Raw genomic sequence first — 18,608 nt, forward strand, 5'->3', positions numbered from 1 at the left:
GATGAAAGATTCAAGATTTTTGCAAAATTATTCAAATTCATGTTTATCTTAACAGAAATGACAAACAATGTATATCAATGGAAAGTATATCAACATGAATTTTGAAGTTGCTATTTCTATTGGGCTATCCCAGTCTGAATCTATACACCCCCTGTTGAAGACATGACATTAATTACCTGAATGAGTGACTCCCATTTGAAATTCACACTCCCTGTGTAGGAAATTAAGGTTATGTCTTCGATATTGGGTGTATGAATTTCAAACTAGAATAGCTGGATCAGGAGTATGAAACTTTGAACGTTATTGGAATTTGTAAGGAGATTAATATCATGCCTTCAAAACAAATCAGTTAATTTAAGTGGCATTAAGAATTTAAAATGTGCTCATCAAAATGATATTAAATGGCATATAAACAGAAAAAGTGTCATTCTGTATTGTGACAAATCGCATTAAATTGGTATTTATTTGCCCTATTTAGATAATTTTAACAGTGCTTATTTGACAATGGCGCCTGTGTGCAGAAACCACACAAAACTTGGAATCTTCATTTTCAATCCAAACAATTTCACAAAGAGCTTGGCATTTACACAAGCCAGTTAAATCTAGACAACCGTCTCTAGCAGACTTGTGTCTTATTATGGCAGAATGACATATTTTGAATTCACTTGTTTATTAGTATATATACATTCTTTGCCTTGTGCTGCATCATATTGTGAACTTTATGCAAAAAGGATGTAACCCATGAGAAAAATAACTGAAACTGTAAAAGAAGACAGTATATGCTTTCAATTATTACATGGGTCATACAACCTTCTTCCATGAATGTAACATGATGTGAATATGACATAATGGCCAAAGGAAAGTATGATGAATATTCATGAAGTGAATTTTGTTGCAAGAGGCCTCTTCAACAGGCCGGTTATGGGAGGGGGTTCACATGATAGCATATACTTCTGGAACAAGTGCAAATCAGATCAACTTTTGTGCCATTGAAGGACCAACTTTGCTCACTGTCACTGTAATTGGACTATTCCAGTTGAAATCCATACACCCTGTATGGAAGATATGACCATAATCTTCCACACAGGGAGTGTGAATTGCAAATTGGGTTACCTGAATGGGTGACTCCATTTGAATTTGAGACCTGCTGGTGGGAGATAAACATCATGCCTTCCATAGGGGGTGTATGGATTTCAGGTGGCATTGCCCTGGCCTTTTCTCTGTCCTTATGATACCTTCACAGTGATCCAATAACTACACTCTCCTTCATTACTATAATAGTACACCTTTTATCGCAAGTTCACTTTAAAGCATGTTATATTGCAGACAGACTCGATATTATATCAATTTGTTTAACCCGATAAAACTCGGAAAGTAAATAAGAGATACTGAGAATGGCGCGGGACATTTGCGGAGTCGATTCTCGGCACCAGCAATGAAAATCATTAGTTTGTGCAAGCGCATACTTGCAAGCGCATGTATGAGTGTTTGAAGACAGAGTTTTTGAGTTACTAGACATTATAGCATGGAGGATGCCGATGCCGATGATGATGATGATTAAACCCAGACTTGAATGATAATCAGCTGTGATAACCTCATCTTGAAAGACTAGAATCCAGAGTTATCCTTTATGTGTGTGTATGAACATCAAAGATAGGGATGAACCGTGCATTGGTGGATTGAAGTTATCCCAATTCCTAATTGACAGTTCATATTCTAAGCACTTTGTAGTACAGTAGCATTGCTGCTACTTGCCTTTGACAGATGAGGTTATCACGGTTTTCTACCAAACTATTATATTCTCATACTTGGAGGCAGAGTTCAGATCAAAGTCCACACCCTTTAAAAATTACTGTTTGTAACAATAGTTCTTATACTAAGCATTCACATGAATATATTCATGTTTTTGTAAAAACGGGAAAAAGCCAAATTTGATACATTTTCACTACAGATTCATTTTAATATTGCCCACCCTTTTGAACTTATCCTGTGTTCTATAATGAACTCTGCATGATAGAATGAACTAAGAATATAATAGTCTGTGTTTGCATTTGAATGAAGCCCTGAATGAGTTTTGAAGCTGATGCTGCATGATAATGAAAGAAAAACATGAAATAATAGACTTGAAAAACAGCTATGTATTTATTTATAATTGATATGACTGAGTACATAATTAGTGTTATTTATTTATTCTTCTACTTCTATCCTCAATTATTAAGTTCCGAAACAATCTCTCTGATGAGCCGTTCAAGTGGTTATTAAAATTTAAAACAATACTTGCTAACAACTTATAACAACATCCTCTCAAGTTAACAATCCTCCAGAAAAGTAATGATTTGAAGATTTAATTATCTATAGGCTGTTCAATCAATATGCCTGCCTATTCCACTTAAGTAACAGGGATGTTTGGGTATTTAATAGCTCATACATTATACTGGCAGTAGGCCTATGTGAGTTGATACCTGAACTCCCCTCTCACATGAGTAGAACAGGTAGACATATTGATTGAATAGCCTACATTTGGGAGATTTGATCAACTATTTTTAGTGGCTTGAACACAGTGGGGGAAAACAATCAAAATTTCAAAGAAGTGAAATTATTTTTTGTTCAGTTGATCTTGTCACACAAAAAGCTACCATTACACTACTCACAAATTCAAGTATGATATCAACTCTGGAGTTGTTTTGTTTGAGAGGAACCCCCTCCTGTTATCAATTTTTGTTCCCATCTCATCTGACATCATGACTAAGTGCTGATTTATCAATGCTTGATCAAAATATAGATCAGAAAACTTCATAATGCAAAAAATAATAGTAATAATAGCTATGGAAATCATGCAGATCCATCCTATGACCAAACAAACATATGCTAAAGACATTCACATGTCCTGCTCTATACTCATCCTATCCACACAAACCTATGTGGAGTGCAATAATGTAGGACTTGACATGGCTGCCAGTTGTTCTTGGAAATTGCATGCTTAGATATTACCGACATCTGTTGTCTGAAAACTTTTAAAACATGGCATGTTTCTCTTGTGTTGGATGCATTTTGTTTTTGGGTGGGTAAGCTTAAATAACCAAAACGTTGTCCTAAATGACTCTCAACTGCAGCAAGACATTCGGACGTATAGTATACAAGCTGATATCTGGACTTGTCTTGACTGAAATGAAAGTTACTTTGTCAACTTCTGAAATTATCTGGCATGAAGAGTCAGTTACTTACCATTGGGTCATGTAACTTGATTCCAATCATGGACAGAAAAGTGCTAAGAAGAGAGTTACTAGAGAACAAAATATGTCGTAAACAAAGAGAAAATGAGCTAATCAAGAGCCAATAGCTTTAAAAATAGAAATGAGATTTCTTCAATGGATACATTGATCAGGGGCATTGAAAACAAGCATCAGCAGCTTATAGTTTCTACATTTTTGCACCTCTCACAGTAATACCTCCTGTAATCAGAAACACAGCCTGATCCTAATGCTTGCTCTTATTCTACCAGCAATGGGGAAGTCAAGTAGACTCAGAATCATATAGGAGTCATAGACTATGGGGTGTATACATGGTACTGATAGATATAGATCAATCTGCATCTTTGTGCCCCTGCATTTTTCACAGTGCATAATACTTGGATCCAATCCAGAGCCGGATTAGGTAATATTGTGTGTACATGCTATATGAACATGTAGTGTATGGTGCACATCGCACATTGCTCACTTCTAGTATCTGGTCTGGATTGCTTCACATCAGGTTGAATTGGATTGGCTCAGTCCAGATTGATCTAAACTGAACAGTCAGTGTGTACACCCATCAGGTCTTGAGGCTGGTGCTTTCCTGAGCAACTCCCCTAACACTACATCCTAGTATTATTACAACTTTTTTGTCTTCCTTTGAAAATAGTTAGTATTTTCTTTATGTTAGCCTGGTCATATCAAGTGTTTATTTATCCTGATCTTGGAATTAGTGCAAGATATTTTCTTTGCTAGCTCGCTGTAAACTACTATACTATGATCAGCTCGTAATAGGCAGAACTCATGACATCTTGGGTTGATATAGAATGGCCTACACACCACTATGCGTAGCAGCAACTATGTGAATTGCGTATTGCCTGTGTGACTGATGCACACAGACTGGACCTTTGATGTGCTCAGTAACAAAAATGGAATAATTCTGCGTATTCTGAGCTGATCATAGTATAGGGTCAATTCATGGGAATGTTTTGACAGTGATTTTGGCAGGAAATAGTGCACTAAAGTGGAAATAATTTTGATCTATAATAAACCATTTCTGCCTTCAACATAATTTCAACATACTGAAGGCTCTTCCTGTGAAAGTTCTTACCTCCATTATTCAGTATGTTCAGGGTGAGGCAAGTTTGAATACCCTTTTAAAGTAATCAGAAAACATATTTTCAGTTTCTCAAAATAGAATTGTGCTTAAGATCAGGAAAAAATAACATCTTGTTTACTGACCAAAAGTTTTAAGGATACAATAATTTGTTGAGTACAAAGCTAAACTGTCATATTAAGTAATTGTAAAGTAGCATTTCTCTCATTGGTTATTGCATGCACAGTTTGCAAAGAAAAATGAAACACAAACCAATCAGATATGATGTTAGAACATTGTTTGGATTGACAGTTTGGCTTAAATTAAGTACTTATCAACATTATTACTAATATAATTTATTACATATAATAAGGCTAAGTAATATTTTAAAATAAACATAATGATCAGATTAGTTCTAATAAGGGAAATTATTAAACTATCAGAGTAAAAGGTATTCAGTTTATATAAAATTATGTATCATAATATAAAATAAATAGTAAGTGGATAAATCATTTACACTAAGATAAATAATAGATTATTCTAAAGTTACTATAAGAATGATTGGCCCTAAAGTTTAAGCTTATCTATGCATTTTGAAACATAATTTTATAAAAGAAATGTAGAATTGAATCATGATTTTAACAACTATCAACATTTAGCATTTCAAGACTTGTGTAAATGTTAGTTAATGACATTATGGTGATAAGTATACATGATAATATAAAGGACTCTGAATTAAGCATTTTAAATACAGCACACCCAGAAAAAATAATGTTTTTGCAACACAGGTAGTCAGGTAGTGAACTCTGCATACCCATATGTGCCCCAAATTTGAATCCTGACTGTTTGAAACATTCTTAACCAGCATGTAATGTTGTGTGTTATGGCACGTCAGGTTTTGTTCATAGTATGATTTCATAAGAGATATGATATTTGCCGTGTGAAGCATGAAAATGACCCCAGAGTCAGTTCATGACTCCAAGATTTTAATGTGTGGTGTGTTGCCTGCTTGTATTTAATATTCTAAGAGAATGCCATAACCTAAAGAAGAGATGAAAGTAAGAATTATCTAAAGTGCCTTGTGGTATCGTACGTGTTTGAGTTACTTAAACAAACAAAAAATTAACTTCTTGCATTGCGTTTGATAATCAGCTTCAAAACCCAAGGGCTAGTTTTAAAGTCTTTTGATTATTTTGTTTTCTTTTGACCTGTTCGTTTATTTGAGAAGCATCGCATTTTGTGCTTGTTGTTTGTTGTCTGTTGCCACATTGAGTAAATTGAGTATTTTAATGAATTAGGATTGCAAGTATAAAGTTGTTTTTTATAAAAATGTATAAATGATAAGTTCAAATTAAATATTACTTTCTGAATATAAATTGATATTGATGAATATGTTTGGAATAGAATCTTCCTTCTGTCGATGGCATGAAATGGTAAACTTATTTGAAAAAAAAAAAGAAAGAAGAAACCAATTAAGCAAAATTTCTCAAATTTTCTCTTGTTGAACTTCATGCAGAAATGGCATCAACCTGCTCCAATGTAGCACAAAGTACTTAACAGACTTGAAATTTTGAATCATTTGTGTGCAAGATCTGCCCAAAGCTAGCACTTATGGCTACCATTCCCTCAAGAGTCAGCTTATAGCACTAGCAGTCACTATACGCAAAAGCAGGCCAACTTGATCCTGGATGAAGATTGTCATCTTCTAGCTTTCATCCAGTACTGGAAGTTAATGGGGTGACTAAAATTGGCGTTGAATATCCCAAAATTGGTTGATTTTGAAGATTTTATAATAAAGTGTTGCGCACTGAACCCTCAATTGTTGGCTTCATAGGGGGTGTCTTGAACAGACACATTTATAAATCTGCCATTACACCTTTTGTGCATGTTAAATTGTTCTCAATTTATGTCCGCATTTTGGCAGAATATTTGTGCGTGTTTTGAAATCTTATATGACAAAACAACATTAGCTCTTTCCAGGTTCTCAGCCATATAAATATACATCTGAATGTAATTTCTTTTGATTTAACAAAAACATTCTGTGTGATATTTGAAGAAATCCATCCATGCATATTGATTTAAGAAGGAAGATTCTATTACTTTATTATGTAATATAAATATGTGTTATTTTATGTATATTTCTATGATGATATTCTATGTGCATTGCTTGTGCTTCTTCTCCATTCAAAATATGGATTGAATTGCCTTTAACATTGACTGCCTGTTGTCAACAAAATGTGTTCATACACCATTTTGCCAATCTCTAACAATTCTAATTACCATCCATGAAACATTCAAATTTGAAATTGTCATTACTCATATAAAATGTTGAATCGTTTATGAGTGTAACAAATCTTGTGTTCGTTGATACACTTGTGTGTGACATGATAAATGCACAATTGGGTGTTCTGGATGAAATCCATACACCCTCTATGAAAGGCATGACCTTAATCTTCCACACAGACAGTGTGAATTTCAAATGGGGGTTACCTCAATGGGTGACTCCATTTGAAATATACACCCTCTGTGTGGAAGATTAAGGTCATGTCTTCCACAGGGGTGTATGGATGTCTACTGGAATATCCTAATTCACATGGATGCATGTTAATAAGAGAAAGAGCACATGGGACTTACTGTCTCATTTTGGTGTTGATGTTTGGTACTAAGTGATTGGCAAGGATCAATTTTGTAATCACTGCAAAATTTGATATATTTTGAAATGCTTTTTTAACATTAAACGGAAGGTGTTTTTATAAATACAAACAGTGCTGGATATATTGAAGGCAATTAACACAATCTATATATCTATCTACTTATACATATGCGTGTGATTAATTACTTGATTAACAGCCTCATTAAAAACCACCAGATTCAAGTCACCATTCTATTGAAGAGTCTTTAGCACATTTTATCCACTTCATAATTTGACAAGACAATCTTTTGTCAAATTCAAAAGAAATAAGAAACCAAAACAAGGAATACAATTTAGCATGTCATTTTTGTTCATACATTTCCCATTACCCATAATGCCTAGCAGAGGAAATTCCCCAGACATGTTTGTGGGATCCACCATGCATAACATCTGCTCGTTTACTGTCCAAGAATGCATCATAACTCGCACATTTTACTAAAGATTTACCTCTCCCATCATGCCTTGGGACATGAATGATGTCATAACTTTCCTCCTCATTTTTCAGGCAGATGTGTGACTTGTGGTCTGTCTGTCTGTCATTGTTATATTTTGCCTTCAGCAGTAGTGCACAATGAACGCTTCATCTTTATACACAATGCTAACTCTCTTCCTCATCAAGAAAGAAATGATAAATCAATCCAGCTATAAATAACAAATTTAACATAAATGAAATACCATTTTTGTTTGTCTATGATTGACCAAAAAGACTATGTTTTCTCTCCTCATAATGCTATGTCATACTGTCTACCATTGATAACATTGTTAGATCAAATAACCAACACTTTTAAAAACAGGAGTGTCAGCCCTCTGCAGAACCATTCATCTGGCCGAGTGCACGTCTTCTTTCCACCAAAAGATTAATAACTAAACAGACCAATGCATCCGCACACACTTTATCATCATATTTTGTTCCTCTTGCTAATGACTTATCATAACCAAAAATCAAACAAAAATGTGTTGAATACCTTGTATATTATGCATGGAATTTTAATCGTGTTGCATGTTCTGTTTTTATTTATTTTTTTCCCATGCATGCAGGGATTCGGTTTTGTAACTTTCCAAAATAATTCGGACGCAGACAGGGCACGAGAGAAATTGAACGGCTCTATTGTTGAGGGGCGAAAAATTGAGGTGCATGTCGTTTCGTAAGAATTTACTATCAATAGTAACCTAGCAAATCTATCTCTTTCTATCTCTACTATCTGAATCTTCTTCTATGTAGGAACACTATTCCTCTCTTTTTTCCGACAAGTATTTTTTCTCTTCTATTGCTATTCTGTGTGAATGGTTGGGGTGATGTATTTTAACAGCTTGCATGATATGAATAAAATCAAGAAAGTATATTTTTTGACGTGCTCTTATGTTGAAATACGTCACTTTAACCGTTTCCAAATGAGTATTGAAGTCTGCTGCCCTCTATTGGCTGTTCATATTCACACGTTCCATCCCATAATAATCATCACATTTTGGCATTAAGCATTTTTTGTATCATTGATGGGTTTTTGGTCTCATTTTGTGCATCTATTGAGGAAACGATCGAGTCATGTTTGTGCATCATGTTTTAAATGTACCTACATTTCTGCTATGTAAAGTGGAATTTGCAACTATTCATGGAAATGGTACAAAGATAAGAATTTTGAAGTTGTTATATTTTTGAAATCCATTTAATGATTGTGTATTGAAAATTTGTTCTCTATGCACTTATGGTAGTCAAAACTAATCTGACCAATGAGAGCCTGGTGATTATTTGAATTGAACCAATCAGACTTCCTGACAGCCATATTTCGGCAGACTTCATTACTACTGTCAAATCTCTGTTCATCTCAATGGAACAAACCCCCAAATGTCTCCATAGAGTCCCTAGAGAACAAAGTTCTTCCATTTTTGCTTTTGAATTTCTTATTCTACCAGAAGGTTTTGAGATCCCAAGAATGAGAATGAGTCTATGAGAATAAAACCCACAAAGACTTTCTCGCACAAATACCGAGTGTTAAGCACTAGAATGGGTCCTCTTATAGGTGAGGGGTAAGTTGGCGCCATATCAGCATACCATGCAATGCATCCAATTTAATACCCAGTGAGTGAGTGCATTAGACAAGCATCGTATCATGAATCCAATTTTTAATTCCCTAGTCAGTTGCATTTTTACAACTACTTTATTTTTTTATAAAGATAAGCATCGTTCTCTAGCTTTGTGCAATTGCACTTTGGCCTTTGTTATAAATTGCAATGAAAAGTTGCAGAAAGGTTTACTTTGAATAATTTCTTGGTTACAAAAATATGAAATATACCCCCATTTGTCCCCAATACAAACAACATTTTCCTTTAAAAAGGCTCTACATGGGCATCCCCAGGCAACAATAGCTACTATATTTATTATTCTGTTACTGCTGCATGCGACAATGAAATCATTACATGAAACAAAACAAAATGAATGTAAATAGTTTTCCCTAACTCCTTTCTCCAAGGCATATTTACTGAATTGTTTGGTATCTGCAAATGAGTTTGATTTATTTGGTTGGTACTTTTTTTTGCTTGCGGTATTTTGTAGTATGTTAAAGCATATTATAGCAAATTTGAGGGCTTTTTTCCTTGTAAATATGACTAAAAACAAAAGAAAACAAAAAAAGAAAAAAAGACGTATGCAAAGCGCCACCCCGGAACGGCTGGGATGGCATTAGCATCCGTATCATTTTTTCTCAAAATTCCTCCCGTCAGTTTTGCTTGCTTGTGAATGGGTCCACCAATACAGTGTGTATTAGCAACATGCACATGTGGTTATGTTATACTTGTCTGACATGTTATGATTGGAACACATCTTGCATTGTTTATCAGATCACATTATTATTGCTCACCAAGTTAATTGATCCTGTTTTAGTTCGATATTATCCTCCCATATAGTTGACACTCTTTTTTTTAAATGGAAAATGCAAGTGATTTTATTTAATGTCCACTGTTACATGAAGTGTATAATAATTTTCATTCTAGATGAAACTGGTTTATAACTATGACATTTTTGTTTGGGGTGACGGGCTTTGAATATCCCTTTTGCAGTATGTTTTTATTTTAATTTTCTATATTTATTTCGTATCTGCCTGCTCAATATGGTATCTAGTATTTTGCAATATTGCATCTCAGCGTATTTGATGCACTAATTGAACGGATTGTGGATTGCTAGCAGTTTTATTTGTACATGAGTACATTCCAATTGTTGCCGCATTCTTTAGGAAGCATGCTGTGCACTGAGACTTGAACAACACTCAAAAGCATCATTTTGTTTGTTTTTATTCTTAGATTTTAGGTGGCCGAGTTTATGTTGCTATTTTTGGCTCGGCCGCAAAATGTACGTCGGTTCAGATGTGAATATGGTGGAGCACCAAACTGGGTGTGGATAAATTTGCATAGTTTGTAGCAAAAGAGACTGAGCACTGTGTTGATTTTCAAGATGAAATTAATGAGATTGGTTTTTACCTTGATTAGATCTAGAAACACTAAAATTAGATCTAGAAACACTAATGGATTGCTGGATTTTAGTAGAAATAAGTACAGGCATGTTATTAATTGAAGTTGAAATAGGGGAGAAAGGGTCCACTGAACAAATACAACGAACTCTGAATATGTTATGCAAACAGTCACAGTAATTAAAAACTAATTAAATATAAATTTTAGATTTATGTTCCCTACAAATGTCAGAAAAATGTTTCCTTTTTAAGAATTGTCTTTCTATGTATCTTCCCAGCCTATATTGGCTATGATCTGTCCTTTCTGAATTAATTCTGTTTCAATTAGTCTATTAGATGTAATTATTTAAAAGTAAACAAAAATTGCATGTGACCCATCCTTGAACATGATAATGCCCTTGCTAGCTGTATATAGTAATTATAAAAAGGGTTTTAGCAACCTCTGTTTTCTCACCCTTTTTATACAGAAATGCAATTCTATCAATAAAATAATTAAATGTCCTCTTACAAAAAAGTGAAACAAAAAAAACTTTCTTTCTTCTACATCCTATCAATATGTGCACTGCTTTCTATTTTGATGGTTTCAAAATGCATATACACTTGCATGCTGTTTGTACATGAGAGAAAAAACCCTGAACTTTGATGTGATGACTTGTGACGAACTTGTTGATCTTTTTTTCATTTTATTTTTTTTTATTTTGTAAAACGAACCAGATGATGATGATGAGGTAGCATCAAGCATCAAGTTTGCACCAAATTAAACACATTATCACCACCAGAAAGAAATGAGATCATACGACAGAGAAAGTAACAACACCACAGTAGTTATAGTATACATAAAAGAGAATGCATTTAACTAGCCAAAACCACTAAAAGATTGTCCATGGCCACTTTTGCATGCCATTTGAACATGTCAATGCCAAAATTCTTCACTGGTAGAAAGTACATCATCCATGGAAAGAATATACCTGCATGCACATTACAGACCTTTTTTGCATGGTCGTCTTCAGCCGTACGTTAGTACTCCTTGGAAACTTACGTCTGGTGTCGTCAATCGTCATGCGTCATACGCTGCATTTATCTGTCGTTAATTCGTTTGTATTTTGTCATTGATATGTTGATTTTTTTAATATGAAAGTTGGATTTTTTCTGGTGATTATTAATCAGGCTGACCATATGTCTTCCATAGTATTAAGTGAATAATAACCAAAAGTCATTTTGCAGGGGGAGTAGGTAATCTCACAGAATTTTTTTATTCAAAATTCCAACAAAAAGATCAATATCATTAACAACTGGTCTAAAACACCATTGTAATTTAATGAGTAAGATACAGCATCAAATATGTGATTTTTTTCCAAAATAATTTTAACTAAAATTTTGAATCATCACAGAAAACTACTCAATTTTGATTTCAATTTGATTTTTGGGATGGAGGGGTTAGATTTGCATTAAGTTCCTGCAAGAAGAAGAGAACAGTAATGTTGTTGTGCATATATTTTGCCTCAATTAAAGAATGCATGTGTGAGACTGCCTACCTCTGGAATGCATTTTAGCTATGCGATGAGAGTGATGATTTTTAGTGAAATAACTGTTATTTGATCACAGGGCTAACTAAGATGGAATCGGCATTCTTTATTGCCATCTCTCAGTCGGATAATGACAAAATTAAGTGGATTATATACGACCAGAAAAACTGGCACCATTTGGGACTTGATCTCAAATCAATAGGTAAACTAAATTTATGTTTGTTTGTTTTTTTTTTTTTTTTTTGACAAAAAATAATCAAATTTTGACTTCAGAAAATTATAATTGTCAAATTTAGACTGCACAAATAGCACAAATTCAACAGAGATAGTTACTATTTGACATATTTGGTAGAGAGGTCAGTTTGCCCTTTTAAGGGAATTTTATATACAATTTATATTCCTCTATTTCCTCTATCAGCTAAAAACCATCCAGTTCTGACATTCAGGCAATTGTACAAGAGAGACGTTGTTCACTGTACAAATTTGACATATCACATCAATGACAGAATCAGAGAAGTGTTTATCACTTTTAACACTTCAAATCCGTACAAAATTTACTACATATAGCATAAATTGGAATTTTCTAATTTGTTCGCTTTTGACAAATGAGGATCTCATCCCACAGATACACACAGAGATTTAAAAGTTACAAAACATACTTCAATCTGGAATATTCAATTAGGCATTGATAGTCCATGTTTAGACGTCTAGGTTCAGGACAGTTTTGTACTCCTCAAATCACTAATAAGGTGTGCCAAGAACGAATACGACTTCCTTATACATAATGCATAGCAGACACTGTCAGGATCTATAATGTTATAACCGGTTTTGATGTTATCACAAAATAGAGATGATTTGTATTATTTATTTTATTGTTGTTGTTGAAAGTGGACCATTATTTAGAAGCAAGCAAGATAAACAGGGAGATGTTATAATTGTGGATATTAATCTACAATTATTGTTATTTTTAATGAGATTTGTCCAGCTTTGCATAGGTTGCGTAAAGAATAAAGTCCCACATCCCATCTTGTCCATTTTAGCCCTTGCATAGTAAAATGGTTCGTGTTATAATAGCCCTTCTAATAGTATGCTTCCATCTTTTGTGGAACTTCGGTTAAGGAAAAAGGGGAAACAAAATAAATAAACTAAAAAGTAAAACTCAAAGTGACTCTTGACAAAATAAGAAGCCCCTATTGTTTGTCAGGGTTTCTACCAGTCGCTGGGATAATTTTGGCTGCAGCACTGAAAGAATGTACTAATTTTTAAATGAATCCCACAATTTAAAGCACCAACATGTTTTCTTTGTGGTCATTTTAGAAGTCTTTATATAAAATAAACGGAATGATATGCCTTTGGGAGACGCTTATTATATACATTTATGCCTTTTTTGCTGCAAAGGGTTTGCTATTGGGAAACATTGCTTTATATATAGTACTATTTGCTTGTTGCGATGCTCTTGTTTGGAAGCATTTGACTTGCCTTCAGGGGGTGGTCATCATTTGCTACTTGAACACACCAAACTGTGACATTTATAATAGCTTTGCTCCACAAATTTGTAGAGTTATCTACTTTTAACACAAAAACCAATTGAAGGTTGCGAATGTTGAATAGAAGTTGATTCCAGTGTAAACTTGCTGCAACTGCTTTCAGGTACATCAGGGATTTGTTATTGTCATATGCAGTAATTTAAACCAAACATGAAACTGTTGTTCAAAACCATCTTAACAGCAAATGATTTGAATGCTAAGAATGCGCAGAAACATGGCTGGAACATAATGGCTTGTTAGGTTTGTCACTCTTGATGATGGCGTTTGATACGACGACCCCCTGAGGGACCTGCCTTGTCTGATGCACACGTATACGTAGGGCCATTTATAAGGGCTTGATGCTTCCTGAATTCCCTAGTGACCATCTGGATGGTGGCTTTCCTGGGCCTCACTTAGACACAGTATGTGCTTCCAATGTGTTATGCCTCAGATTGAAACACTCAACAACTTTGCTTAATGACTTTGAGACTCCTAAGTGGGTCGCTTGTGGTTTGAAGATGTTTAGTTGATGTTGAAGTTGGTAATGTAGCATGTTTCCTATGGTCTTGTAAAGCAGGTGTCTGGCAAAGGATGAGGGACCATTGAAGGTATTGAGGCACGTATACTGTTAAGGTTATAGGCGTAGAACTATGCAATCACAGGAATTATGTAATGAACCATTGTGCAAATATTGCGAATTCAACTTCAGTAAAAATGGGCCATTTGGTGAATACATCATTAACAGGCCCCGATAGTGGGAACAGTTTGTCTCTAAGTATGGCTATAGATGCACACATTTATGCATAGTGAATCTGAAATGACATTGCATTAGGGGGACCCAGAGGTTGGTTAACATCTTGAATTCAAGTAAATCAGGTACCGCAGAAGAATCATTTTCAAATTCAGTGCACATTTTGTGAAACTGGTGGTGAATTTGTTGCCTGAGACTGCCGTAATGTAGCCGACCAAAGGTATCGGTGAGTGTCATTTTACTGGTAATGGAAAGAAACTTTGTCAACATTAGTGATCGATTTAATATTTCTTCAAGGTGGCATTTGCAGTTTAGCTTTTATTTGTTTTTCTATACCTTCCATCTGCCCTTTGTGTAGGGATTATTCACTTAAATTTAGTCAAGTCAAATCAGCCTTTATGATACACTTAGTTGTGTGATACAGTACCTGATAGGTAATAACTGATCAGTAGGTTTCTACATAGTGCTTTCCGCAGGTAATTGTAATTACATCGGTAATGGTGTCCCACAAACTGCACAAGCGGGCGCACAAGTACGTATTAGTACCCATAAATATATAATCATGTCAAAGTTCTGATGACCATAGCGGCTGACCATCTTATAATTTTCAGTATGCCTTTAGACATCCTGGTCACATTTTAAGGAGTGTACTTAATGTTGCTTGCTGTACCTCCTTAGCGCAAGGAGCAAATAAATGCAATGCGTTTGAGCTGAGAGTTACTTGACATGCAAATGGGACAGTGTTTTGATTTGCCTTAAGTACTAGAGTTGGGACAAATATGGCTTGTCATTAGCAATGTATCTAGATCAAACTTATTGTTGTTGCTTGCAAAAGTAACTTGCATTGCTGATTTTGTCCAGGGTATCGAGTGAATTTCTTTTTACTGCTTACTCAGCTCCATTAGTAGAAGATCTGTTTGTTGCAAGTGGTCTTTCGCCTAGTCGGCAACTAGTTTGTACAAAGTCTCTTAGTTGTCTGTGTCTTGGGTATAAGCTTATAAGCCAATTATTCAGGTTTTAAAGTTTCACATGATTGTAATCTAATTGCATTTAAAGCTTTTTTCCATTTGGGTCAGCTAATAGATGTTGAACACAACATTTACAACTCTGATCATGCTAATGTAGTAAATGGATTTTTAAAGGAAAAAAAGATATTTTTGTCAAGGAAGTACATACTGTGGATTTGAACCTTGGAACCCACCAACCATGTGGTGTAGGCTGAAATTGTTGTTTCTCATGTGGCGGAGTCTAATCTTGTTGCCCTAGCAATACCATGTACTGGATTCAAACTCAGGGTATTGGCATAAGTTGACCTACAGGATTTGAACAAGGGACCTTCATCATCAGCAGATTTTGTTTGACCAACCTAGAATTCACATTGATATTGAATTGTTTTGTTTAAGAAGAAAACCTTGCTTTGTTGCTTATAGAGTGGCATTAGTTTCCCCTCCCTTTTTTGCAATAAGAAAATATGCTATTATCAAAAGTATAAAAATAAATGTTATTAATTTAGATTTAAATTTTAAAACAAATTCATTTAAATTTTATGAATGCAAGATGCAATTATTGGCCCAATAATTCCCACTCACAAAGTAAACAATGTTTTTAGATTTTATAATTTCACTTTTTTTTAATGTTTGATTTTTTGTGTGCAAAGGGTGACCTCGGATTTCCCCTTGGTTCATGTCTCCAGAACATGTAATTGTTAGGGTCGTCACATTATTCATTCCCCTTAGAAAAATCCTGAAATTTGGCAAAACTTTGAAAGGAAAAACAGACAAAATTTCCAAATGCAATTGCATGTATGTGAGTATACCTCCATGTGGGTTGCCCTTTTCTTTCTGCTTTCTTGAAATATGTATTTTTTCTCACATTTTCAATTTCTTGACAAATGTTTTAATTTTAGCATCGAATATTTGGTATTTTTGACCAAACCAAAAAAAAAAGAATAAAAAAGTAGATTTTTTTTCAAGATGATTTTGTATTATTTCCCATAAAAATTTATACAAATTCAAGTCAAAGATGTTCAAGAAATTGAAAATGTTGTGTAAGATGATATACTTTGCTATAATGTCAGGTGGTACAACAATGCTTTATAACCAAACAACCCAACAAACCAAGCAGCATTCATTAGCACTGACTGATGCTGTAAATTATACCGCAAGTGTAAAAACAATCGCAAGAGAAATCCAGTGAAATTAGACTCTCAATCTCTAAAACAAGATCCAACAGAACTTTTGTGAAACTGAAGCCGAGTGGCCTGGTATGCTAATTAGCGTGTGATGTAAGCTATAACAAGAAAGGCTGCTTGAAGATTGGATGTCGCATTTTAATTTCAAAGTGCTGAAATGCAAGAACAAATTGATAAAACAGACATGCTTCCGAATCACTTTACTTTAGATTCCGTTTCCAGGTTGGAAGAAATAAATCTTGTACAGCCACACAAGGAATTGATGAAAGACACTTAATGGAATTGCTAAATGAAAGGCTATTTGTGGTAAAAATATCAGCCATGATACGTATCTTAGGTATGAGTGGTCCTTGGCCAGGCCAGAATAGATGCAGGCTTATGCCATTTTGATTTAAGCAAATGAGTCGCCTTTGTTTCAGGAGATGGCTTTGTAATGATAAAGCACAAAACAAAAACACAGACATCTGTATAAGATTGTTTTGAATTCCTTAAATTAAAATTAATTAATTCTTCATTTGGGTTCTAGTTTGCCAAAAGTATTATTGTTCAGGTAAAAAATAATGAAATGCTTGTTGTACCATCTATTCTTCTTTGTGAAATGATTCTATATATCTGCCATACCATATTTTCTTAAAGATATTTTAATTATGTAAGAAAAGGCAACAATAACAACAACATTCCCTTTATATAGTGTTTCTGTTGGTTAGAAAGTGTATGACGAAAATTACACAGTAGAAATATCAAAACAGATGTGCAATTATGTGTTATTTAATTGCCCCTACATATCATTTGTATTTCAAACATCAGAAATTGCAAAAAATTAAATTTGTTTTATATCATCATCCATTGCTACACCATTCTTAATGGTGCTACTTTTTTCATTTAAAACGCAATATCAAATTAGCTCCAGTTTACATCTCATAATGATAATGAAGAACACGTTTGAGTGTAACGAACTGGGTAAAATTGATTAAATTTTGACTCACAAGTTATGAAAAAATAATTAATAATATTGTTATCATCTGGGGCAGTAATAAAGCAAAATTCAGAAATAAGTACAACCATATGTTTGAGTTTAGGGAGCCCAATGATCTGTTGCCTTGTCTTACTAGTAATTATGCATGTGTAAAGGGTATGCAAATTTAAGGTAGTTGTAAGCATAGAGTAGGATGAGGAAAGAAATTCAAGATTATTACAGTACTTCAACTCTGATGTGGCAATTTTGTTTATCCTGACTATAGAGGAAGTACTTGGGTAATTTCTAGTGTTTTGTTTTGCCAACAGCGAGTCCATTTGTATATTTTATTCATTTATTGTTTCTTAATTAAGGTCATGTGGTGTTTATTGAAGACAAGTTATGCATCATGCACTATTTTAATGAGCAAAATTGACTCAAGTGTTTTGACAGTGTTTTTTAAGCAGACTCTTAAAATGAGAAATATTCAAAGATTCATAAATATTGTAATTTGTGCACAAATAATACTTATCAAAATTGATTATCATACCTTGGACAAATATTGGACAAAAAAAATTGTCATTGTTTTACTTGTGCAGTATTTCCTAAACAGCTCATATCATCAAAATGGACCTGCCCATGCAATTTCATATGCGTCATTAACTCCATGCAATGCACTACCAAAAATTAAATTTTTATTAAAATTAAATTGTTCAATATAAAATTGTGGCTTAGCACAATAAACGAGATGTGATTTTCATATGTTCATGACATTTCATACTAGGCTGACTTTGTGATTTGGAATTTCACAATTAAGTTTTGAACAAATTTTTCATAAAGTGTAACTTAATTAGTTCATAATATAACCAGTTCATTACAACCTCAGACGAGATATAAGCTATTTACTCAATGGACCGGCTGTTGGTAGAACAAAAAATTAACATGTTTAAAATGTCATATTAAGGTGGTGTTGGTAGGTTTATGAAATTGATTAGTATTTATATACAAAATTCGCAATAGCATCATGAAAAGTAAGACAATGCATCCCATACCTGCAGTGGTTCTTTCTATAAGTAAGGAGCTCATGATGCATTTGGTTCTGGATGGAATAATAAAAAAAATGAATTTCAATTTGTTCTGGCTGTTGAGAACTACATGTTCATTTCCATTTGATAGCATA

General features: G+C 34.1%; 1 protein-coding gene across 1 annotated transcript in view; it reads left to right on the top strand.

Moving 5' to 3' along the window:
• LOC140164876 (uncharacterized) overlaps window positions 1–18,608 on the top strand; it is a 71,487-nt gene that overhangs the window by 27,848 nt on the left and 25,031 nt on the right. Inside the window, 1 exon segment of the mRNA XM_072188253.1 lies at window positions 8,057–8,149. Within this exon segment, the coding sequence (XP_072044354.1) occupies window positions 8,057–8,149 (93 nt within the window).

The sequence above is a fragment of the Amphiura filiformis genome, chromosome 11 (assembly GCF_039555335.1).
Source record: "Amphiura filiformis chromosome 11, Afil_fr2py, whole genome shotgun sequence".
In the NCBI taxonomy this organism is placed as follows: Eukaryota; Metazoa; Echinodermata; class Ophiuroidea; order Amphilepidida; family Amphiuridae; genus Amphiura; species Amphiura filiformis.